We start from the raw sequence: 10,032 nt of genomic DNA, 5'->3' as shown, positions 1-10,032 counted from the left end.
TCTTTAAAAAAGTTCATTTATTGAAATTCACATGTGTTAACAGGATACAAATGAGCAGATTTATCAAAACATAGTTAACTTCAAGCCATTTCTGCAAACGTAACTGCAGGAGGTGTCCTGGTGCGGCGCCCTGACTGGGCCGCAGGCTGCCCGGCCACACCGACGCCGCTGGGCAGTGGGCGCGGCTGACCTGGCCGCCCGCTGCCACCGGGGCGCCGGCCACCGGGAAGGTCGCGGTGCGCTGTGGCATCTCACGAACAAATCAGATGAATGTAAATATCTCTTTGTAAACCATTTATTTCACTCTGTTTCATCCAGGTCAGCAATCAGATTGTGGCATGCTGGGTAACTGGAAAAAAAAATGATAATAAAAAGTAAGTTTAAATAGATCACGTTCTTCACTGTGATTTGTCTTCTCGCTGGTGCAGGTGCCTCTCCTAAGGAGGAAGACATTCTTTTGCTAAAAATACAGAAATTGTATGGAACCAACTGCACGAAAAGCTCGTGCTTCCCCCCGACCTCGGATCACAGCCCTTGTCAGAGAAGACCTGCAGGGGACCTGCTTTAAGGCTCTAAATGTGACCGCGTCTGTACTGCAGACGTCTGTCTCGGGAGTAAGGCAGTCCGACGATGGCACTTGGCTGCAGGGCGACCACTTCTCTGCCCAGGAAAGGAGACCCTGATTCGTGCCGGACCGACAACTGCTCAGACATTACAGCTGGTGAAGCCAGAACAAAAAACAGGATGTAGGCCAAGCGTCCCTAAGAAATTCCTAGTGAGATCAAAACGAGCTAAAACCCCCAAATTTTCAGCTGCAATTTATTACAACACACACACCCCGGCATTTTCCCATGGAGGCCGCCTCCCACGTGCTGGAGGAGGGAAGTCCGTGTATCTGGCCTCTTAGTTTTGAACGGGAATAAATGTTTCAGAACTAGCTCCCGCAGATCGGGGTGAGAGAGCCACGGGTTAGTGACGCAGTGACTACTGTCGTCTGCCCTGTCCGGCGCTGGGGCGGCTCAAACCATGTCCGCAAGCGTCCGGGGAACCGCGGCCCGTGGTTCCACGCCACAGATCAGGGCACCTGCTGCACCTCCCCACCTTCGCGCGCGGGAAGACGAGTGAGCTCGTCCTGGACCTCGAGGAGGGGGGGTCCCCGGGACGCCGGGCAGCCGGCTCTGGCTGGCTGGAAGCCATCTTCCAGAAAGACGCGTGGGGCAGGGGCTCCTGGGAACGTAGTTTTGGCCACAATTGAGGATTTCCAAGGCAGGGCGGTGAGTGAAAGACCAGAATGTGCGCAGGAGAAATAGGAAAACCCGTCTGTTGCCTCTTTCAGAAAATGCAAAAAGATAACGTGTGCGTGTCAGGTAGGTTTCTCGGGGTGTGTGACACAGACGGTGTGCCTTCCCCGTGAGCACGTCTGTAAGGAAAAGGGCCATTAGGTCACGGGCACAGCCCACCTCGCTCCGAACGCAGGGTGGGGCCAAGGCACGGGAGTAGGAAGGCGATGTGGGTGTGCAGCCCTGGGGGGGGGGGGGTTGGGGCTCGGGGCCTCCTCGTAGGGCCGGAGGGGGGCGTAGGGGGGGGGCTTCTGGCCTCTTCAGAGCAGAACCCTTGCAGAAAGGGCTCCTTTCCACCCTCGGGAATACTCAGCCCAGAGGCGGCCACCAGCTCGCGGGGTCAGTGTCTCCACCAGACCTGGGGCCGCCCGGGGACTGCGGGCCGTGGGCCGGGCGCTCCCTGGACAGCGGCTCGCGTCCCGACCTCAGAGACCCAAGGTTCGCCTCTGAGTACAAGGATACGCGGAAACCGCGACAGGGACTTGGGGTAGAAGACACCCCCCCCCCACGACACGCACGGTAGAGGAGGGGTAAAGACCTGAAGTGGGGGACGCGTTGCAGGAATGAATTTAAACCGAGCTCGAGGGAGCCGGCGTCGCTCGTGTGAGTCTCCGTGGTGCCTGTGCCCGGGCCGTTGGCTCATGGAGCACAGGCTGCACCCCGGAACCGGCGCCCCGGCCCCGTGGGAGGTCCCCGACGTGACCGGCCTCTCCCTGGAGCAAATCCCGTCACTACCCCCTCGCTGGCTTGGTACTGTACTGGGTCCCAGCGCAGGCCCGTCCTGACTGGCCTGTTGGGGTGCTTGCTTTTCACGCCCGGTCCCCGGCGCCCACGGCTGCCCCGCCCTCGGCAAATACCTGAAGGACTAACTCACCGATGACGTCACTGCTTGGTCTCTACCTGCCCCGCTCAAGTGCTGCCGTTGGCTTGCTGGCTCTTTAGTAGAGAACGGTTCATGCCTCCCCCTCCCGAGGAGGCGTTGGTTACGGCCCCAGAGCTGCCCGTCTGCCCTCACTTCTGAGGGAGCTTGGCCTTGCCGACTTCCAGAAAGCTGGGTGCGCGGTGCACCGCACCCTGGGCCGGGTCTGGCTGTGAGGGACGGTGAGGGTGCACGTGCCCGTGTAACACTGAGCCCTCGGCCACCGTCTCCCCGGCCTGTGCCTTTCAATTCATGCTAAGGCCCCTTGCTGTGGCCTGGCTGGGTGGTGTGGCCACATCCGCTCTGGTCCGTGGCTGCCCTCTGGGACAGGGCACCCTGGCCACCGGTCTTCTAGAAGAATGCTGTCCGCAGGCAACACAAGTGCGCCCCGTCCACACGCCTGCTATGGCTTCCCCGTGTTCTTTGTTCTCCTTTTAAATCCTACTAGAGCCTTCTCTCCACAAACCCTGACGTGTTTCTTTCTGAAGTTGGACTTTAAATGCAGACTCTCTGGGTGACATGAACTGTTCGCAGGCAACCCCGCTGTGGGGTCGAGCAGAGCCTTTTCTGCCGCTTTGTTCCCCAGCCCAGCCCAGCCCAGCCCAGGACCCAGGGAGCGCACAGCCCACCTCGCCCCTACTCACAGAACGTGCTCGCCCAGCTTCAGCCCGACCCACGTTTCCATCTATGCCCTTTCCCTGCAGACTCCACTCCGCCTCTCCCCAGCCACCCCTCCTTGCAAATGCAGCACCCCCACCTGCCTCACTCATTTGCGTATTTTCTGCCTCTGTGTGGCCAGGTCAAAAAATGGTCCTGTTTGGGGTGCCTGGGTGGCTCAAATGGTTAATCATCCAACTTGGGCTCCTGTCATGATCTGACAGTTCGTGTGTTCGAGTTCGTGTGTTCGAGCCCCACTCGATCCCCTGACAGGGATCCTCTGTCCCTCTCTCTGTCCGTCCCTGCTCTCTCTCAGAAATAAACATGAAAAAACAGTGGTCCTGTTCCTTGTGCCTCTGAAAGCATCTGTTTTTACCCAGAGAGGGAAGAGCCCCTTTCCCGCCTGCAGCTGGGGGCATTTTAGAGCCGTGTCCTGTGTTCCAGAGAAGCCACCAGTACCTGCTGCTGGGGAGCCAGGGCCTGGCTGCAGTCTCTGCCCTGGGGGAGCCGGATGGACACCCGCCCCGTCCAGGCAGCCCGCGGCCCAGGGGCTGAACCACTTTCTCGAGTATTTTTCCCTGCCGTTCACTTCCCAGTTCTGTGCACTTCATTTCTCCAGGCCTTATTTTCCCATCCGGACAGAAAGGATGCCGAATGATGGATCCAGTGGCCCTTTCGCGCCAACCGGGCTGGCTTCACGGTCACCGTGTGGGAGCCGGCATGATGCGGGGGCTGACTCTTCAAGGGAAGCTGGTTCTATTATTAAGGCTTTTTGCTTGTTTTTCGATTTTGGTTTTGAGTAGGACCCAAGTGATAGGAAAGGTAAATAATTTACCAGGAGTGGTACAGAGCTGCGATTTGAACTTTGGCAGCTGGACCTCGAAGTCCAGGCCGGTTAATGCTCTTGTGACCCGCCCGGCGAAGGAGCACAGAAGCCACCAGGTTTGCTGTCTGTGGGACCAAGCAGAAGTCGGATCTGGGAGGCCAGCGGGCACTCACACGTCACATGAGCTGCGGGCAGCCACCAATTTGCTCAGGAGGAAGGTGGCCTCACCGGTCCTCCGCAGAACGTCGTGGAACGTGGTGGGCCTTCCCCCCCAAGACTCGGGCCATCGATGGGCAGCCTCTGGGTCAGCAAAGTGACCCAAACTCTGCCTCAACCCCCGGCTCCGGCATGGCCTTCCCTGGAACCAGGCCATCGGCAGCTGCAAAGCGGGCCGGAGTTCACGGCAAGGTCGCGGCACACCAGGCGGGCCCCAGGGCCCCTGACGACACCAGGCCTGTGTAGGCAGGGGTCAGAGCCCCGGCTTCCCTGCACCACATGCCTGGCTCTCTGCCATGGGCCCCACAGAGGGAAGGGGCTGTAGAAGCCAGAGAAAGGAAGAGGTAGACGCAGGAAGGCCATCCCTGCTGAACGAAGGTGGGCCAACAGCATCTCCAGCTGGACTGGGGATGCGTGGCCTGGGGGGATGGGTGGGGAGGCCGCAGGGGTCAGACTGCCAGGCCGCCCCCCCCACCCCTCCCCGGAGCTCCAGGGACACAGGGGTCCCAGAGCTCATGCCGTCTGACTTGGTTGTCCTCCATCTGCCCGGGATCCCGCAAGTCATGAGAACCTTCTCTGCCCACGGGCAGGTGTCTGTGTGTCACAGGAACCATGTTTCCATGGCAAATAGACTTGAAGAATTCCCAAAGGACAGACAGTGTCACCAACAGCAGAGAGTGGAGCCTCTGGCTGCCTCGTGTTTGAAAGCGTTAGAAATAAAGACAACATTGACATTTGGGGTTGTAATGTGACGGAACTGCAGTCTTTTAAAGGCAAGAGCCACTTCTCTCGGCTCCATGTAATATTCAGTGTTTTGTTCACTTGTCTGATTGGATTAAAATATTTAGCTCCCTTTAAAATCTTGATTGTGAATTTCTATCGCAAACTGTACTGACTCAGGAAGCAGCAAGCGGAGCAAGGGTATCTGCAGCACCAGAAAATCCTATTTATTTTTCTTCCACGAGCCTTACTCCGACACGGTTCGCTCCTGGACAAAGTGAACTGCTGACGGAATAGCGGGTCTGGTTTCAGTGAAGCCTTATGTGCTTTTCAACGTTAATCACACACGGGGCCTTCAGTGAACCAAACAAAACAAAACACCCCAAAAAACAGAAAAACAAAACGGAAGTTAAAGTAGGCAATTTGAGTTGCTTGGGGAAGTTTTGCCTGAGGGTCGAGAGGCCCTGATGTCAGAAACACAGCACCGGGGGCTCGTGTCACTCTTGAAAACCACTCAGGCAGCAGGGAGTTAATGACATTTTAGCTGCATATGTTCAAGTGTATTTAAAAAAATATGCAAGTCACTTTGGTTGACAGTGTCTCGTACACAGTTTTGAAAGAATCAGGGCAAACTTTAACAGAGTCAGTTTTTATTTGAAAAATATTTTCTGGGAATGTATCAGTGTTTATTTTTGAGACTGACAATTCGGGTGAAAATCAGGATAAAAACAAAAAAACAACAATTTGGTTGAAATCAAATTGTTTGTTTTCATCTATTTAGAATTCTTTCCAACAAATCTTGGTTCAGGAGGAGGCTTTTTTAATTTATTTTATTCAGTGTATTTGCTGTTCTATCCAGGCACCATCTGTCCTACAGGTAGCTAACTCCAGGGAGGCACCCACGTGAGCCGGGCGCAGCCCCCAGGACTCGGGAAGGACCCCGGCCATCCTGCGCGCACCTCCCGGTGCCGTCCTGGGCGCCCCTCGGGCACTCCTCCTCAGCCGGACCCCAGCCTGGCGACCCTGGGTCAGGCTGACATTTCTGAGGCCGCCCCGCCCTTGCGTCAGGGCACAGACGAGCCTGGCCTGCCCGTCGTCTCGGTTCGGCTCTCTTGCTTGGGGTCCTTTGGTGGAATGGGATAATGTCCGTGGCTTTGAACTTAATCGAGTAAGGCTGCTGGAGCCCCGCACAAGTTTGAATCAAATTAGAAAGTCAGTTCACTGCCGAAAATGCGCAAAAGTCACAGGACCAACTGATTCATCACTGGTAAGTCAGTCTCAGGTTGCTTCCTGCACACAAGCCCTTCAACTGCAGGGATGGAAAGGGAGCTCCTCCCTGGACGCAGCACTGAGGACGGGGCCCTACAGGTGGCGGCCAAGGCGGCGGGGACCAGAAAACACAAATCTGCTGGACCCCGAGCTGTTGCCCAGTGAGTTCATAAACACTCCCCTGGCGTGTAAAACCCAAGAAAAGACGCTGATCCCCTCACCACCTGGTGCCTCCCTCCCTGGCCAGAGGTTAGAAGCCCAGGCTTTGGGTGGCAGACCACTGCTCCCAGCTGCCCGCCCCGGGGCCCGGCTTCCTCGCCTGGACACCAGCCCCACACCACCGCTACCACGGTCTCCCTTGCCCCAGAAGAGGCGGGAGGGCGGGTGCCCAGCCCTGTAACAAGGCCTGTAACAAGCCACTGGTGGCACCTGGAGACACTCAGGGCCCTGTCTGCAGTCAGGCTGGGTGAGGGTCTTCAGGCTCTGTTTCTCCACAGGGACCAGCACAGCCCTTTTAAGACATTTTAGTAAAAGCCTTTTGTTGGGAGGAGCACTGGGTGTTATATGGAAACCAGTCTGACAATAAATTATATTAAAAAAAAAAAAAGCCCTTTGCTAGGGGCGCCTGGGGGCTCAATCGGTTAAGCGTCCGACTTCAGCTCAGGTCATGATCTCGATGTTTGTGAATTTGAGCCCCACACTGGGCTCTGTGCTGACAGCTCAGAGCCTGGCGCCTGCTTTGGATTCTGTCTCCCCCTCTCTCTGCCCCTCCCCTGCTTATAACCAATCTCTCTCTCTCTCTCTCTCTCAAGCCATTTTCTAGAATCCCCCACCTGCAGAGTGAGGTAGGAGAATAATAAAGCCATCGTTTTTAGTCACACTAAGATCAAGGCAGATTAGCGGTCAGCACCCCGTGCCGGGCCTGAACCCCGCACCCCACAGCAGACCGGCTCCCTGCACCGTAGCAGCGTTTGAGGGGAGGACGGGAATCCTTGCGGTTAGAAATGTCACTGCAGCCTGGTTACGACTGTGACCAGCTCCCTTTGCCAGGCGCTGTCCACGTTCCAGAACTGAAGCAGAAGCGACGTAGGATACTAGAGCCTTCTAAACAAGCCTAGCTGTTTCCTGTCAGAGGCCACAGGCCAACCCAAGCCCTGTCCCCTGCTCCAGGGCCCAGCGCTCGGTACCTGGGAGCAGATCAGAGGGATGGGACTCAGCTTGGGGGCAGCTGGCCAGGCCAGGAAGTCTCCGTTCTCTTCGGGGTTCTGGGTGGACAAAGACTTTCAGAATGTGACATACAAAATTAAGTCAGTATGCTTAATTCATCCAGGCTGAGAAAACGGAAGCCTTTGGCAAACCATCCCTAACCCAGAGATGATCCAGTCTCCCTCCAGGAAGACAGGGACTGTGGCCGATCTCTCCAGGACCCTTGGCAGGCCGTGTTGTCTGACGTCCCCGCTGGGGGCACACGGTCTTGTTCACTTCCAGGCTTGGAGGCGAAACTCACAATTCCAGCTTATTCTGTGGCTGAAGTAGGTCTAATGGCACCCGTGGGTAGAGAGAGCAGGCCTTTGGCTTAGATAGTCAGCAGAGAGCTTGCAAACCTGGACCCCTACCTCTTCTTTGAACACTAGGATTTGCTCCTGAAAGCCAGTGCTCCCTCCATGAAATTCCTTTTGTCACGTTCATATTAAAATAACTCCAAATGCACTCTGTGAATCTGAAAGGCCCCTTTAGAGAGGAGCCAGATGGCTGCTATCAGATAACTCAGGATGGTCAAATCATCTCCGCTGCTTCAGGCAAGAGAAGAAAGGCCTGCTCGGTTTTCTGAGGACTTTTTGAGGTTGGGTTTGTTTGGTTTTTTTAACGCATTTTATGAAAATTTTGCAATCCATTTGGTAATTATCAGGTTTTTTAAGCCCTGGAAGAGGCTTCTGAGCAGTGATGGTCCATGTTAAGATCTGAGTGGCCGCAAGGTAGGCAGATGGGGAGTTAAAAGGGAAACCCTCCTGGTAACGATCCAGTCCAGAACCCCGAGGCTGCCATGTGCTGGTACAGAAGCCCTCCCAGCTCTGCGTCCTAAAGTGGCCGCTTGGCTTCTGGAGCCAAAGGATTCACTCCTGCCGGGGGTCCCTGTTCCTCACTGGTGTGCCGGTGGCCCCAACCCTTGGCTGGCGCCACACAGGGTCTCCCGCGGGACCCACCCCGGCAGGTCGCGGCCCCCACGGGGGCAGCAGGAAGCGCCGGCCCGTCTGAGAGGTGCAGGGGAGGGCGCCACGGGCCGCCCCATGGCCTCTGCCATCCCTGGGCTTCTCCTGGACCTTCTCCATTCCTGGGAAGGGAGGGGAGGGGAGGGGGAAGGCCCTGACATTTCTTGGACCTACTGGGTGCAAGAGATTCTTGCTGAGCCTCACCACACACGCCACCGGCGCAGTCTGGAACCCTGCTCTCTCCGCCTCCGATCACTGCAGAGGGTCCCTCAGAATTACTCCAAGAGATGCTTAACACGCAGATCCCTGGGCCCTGCGCCTCGGGCTGTGTGAACGCGGCCCCAGGACCCGCACTCCTCATGCTTTTCTGTGTGCAAGCCTGCCAGACTGTGGTCTGTGGGGTGACAGCGTCAGTGGCACCGGGGGCCCAGTGGACGCCGGTCCCCAACCCCGGGCCTTGGAGGTGTTCACTTGCTACCTGGAGAAATGAGCCCTTAGCAAGGACTGCCTGTGCTGGGTGGGAAAATTCACCCAGAGGAGAGCGGATCCCGTTGCCCGTCGGGCTCAGGGTTATTCTGGAAGCATTATGAGAGTTTCCCATCCTTTTCTTCTCCACAGATGGTGTTCCCGTGACTCACCCTGAGCACTGCTGTGCTCCCGGGCCTCACGGGCACCTGGCTGCAATCTGAATCCAAGGCCGAGACCAGGGCCAGCCCACGGGCCACCCCGTCATCCTAACAAATTGCTTCATGGGGCAAAAAGAACGGCTTGTCTGACGGAAGAGAAGCAATCTAGGAGCGCAGGGTCGCCTATCTCACTCCAAATTCACCCGGATGTTCTCTTTCCCCAGAGCTAACCTCACCCGGGAAGTCCTGGGCTGTGGGGTCAGCATGAGGCAGGACACTGCACTACTTGCTAGCTGGACAGGCTTGTTTGAGCCTCAGTTTCCCTCTCTGAGAAAGGGAGACAACAATCAGTCTTGCAGGCTCGTTCAAGGGCACCTTCTGTATCGCAGCCCAGCCGGCCGCCTGTGAGCACTCGGTCAGGAGGTAGCAGACCTGGGGCAGGCCTCCGGCATTTCGCTCACAGTGCCCCCCTCCCAGGGGCGGGCCGCATCTCTCTCCTCACCAGATTCCGAGCGTCTGCATCCTCCGGGGAAGCCCAAAGCCGCCTCCTCCAGGAAGCCTGCCCACACCCTCCCCACCCTTCCACCACCCGCGCCCGTCCGCAGCGGCATCTGTGGCCTGCGGGTCTGTTCTCCCGCACAGACTCAACCCCCGAAGGGGGCAGGCCCACGGCCCACATACCTGTGTCCCCCAGTGTGCCCAGCACAGTCTTCAGGAACTCCCCAGCCGGGTTACTGGTTAAGACGCAGCTCTGAAGAAAGGAAGGAGATAGAGCCCCGGATGCAGACCCGCGCGCTCTGGGGGCGGTGGGGATGAGGACTCCCTCCCCCGGCCGGCTCCCCCCCCCCCCCCCCCCCCCCCGTACCTGCGCTCTCGGGCGCCCCATCTCCTCCTGCAGGTTCTGCCTCTCCCGCAGAAGCTGCACCAGCTGCTGGGCGGTGGCCTGGCTGTGCTTGTCCAGCTGCTTCAGCCTGCAGAGACACGGACGGCAGAGTCAGGGCGGGGCCCAGGGACGGGGGGGTGCGCGTCAGGGAGGGAGGCGACCGCGGCTCTCCGGCGTCTGCGTTTGGGGGAAGCCCCAGCCGGAAGTGCGGGACCCCGGGGCTGGCAGCTGGCACTGGGCTCGGCGGTGAGGCATCGTATCAGACGTGAACGGGGATCCAGGGCCCTCGCAACAGAGCTGTCCCTCAGGAAAGCCCCAGACCAGTTGGACAGGCGGAGGAAAACTGCACGCTTAACCTCACCAGCG

The 10,032-nt window shown here is 57.8% G+C and overlaps 1 protein-coding gene across 3 annotated transcripts in view; it reads right to left on the bottom strand.

The window, feature by feature from the left end:
- SDCCAG8 (SHH signaling and ciliogenesis regulator SDCCAG8) overlaps positions 1 to 10,032 on the bottom strand; it is a 255,856-nt gene continuing 245,824 nt past the window's right edge. For 2 of the 3 annotated variants that reach the window (XM_039237498.1, XM_039237496.1), the window contains 3 exons: positions 9,649 to 9,754; positions 9,465 to 9,534; positions 6,689 to 7,485 (listed from right to left, as the gene is read on the bottom strand). In XM_039237498.1, coding sequence (XP_039093429.1) covers positions 7,451 to 7,485; positions 9,465 to 9,534; positions 9,649 to 9,754 — 211 coding nt within the window. In that variant the 3' untranslated portion in view covers positions 6,689 to 7,450. Of the gene's footprint in view, positions 350 to 6,688; positions 7,486 to 9,464; positions 9,535 to 9,648; positions 9,755 to 10,032 lie in introns of those variants that run through there. The other variant, XM_039237495.1, reaches the window with a different exon arrangement.

This window comes from Hyaena hyaena, unplaced genomic scaffold (assembly GCF_003009895.1).
Source record: "Hyaena hyaena isolate Hyena2069 unplaced genomic scaffold, ASM300989v1 scaffold_127, whole genome shotgun sequence".
Taxonomy (NCBI): domain Eukaryota; kingdom Metazoa; phylum Chordata; class Mammalia; order Carnivora; family Hyaenidae; genus Hyaena; species Hyaena hyaena.
Note: the sequence above shows the minus strand (reverse complement) of the source record. Positions and strands in the feature narration are given on the sequence as shown.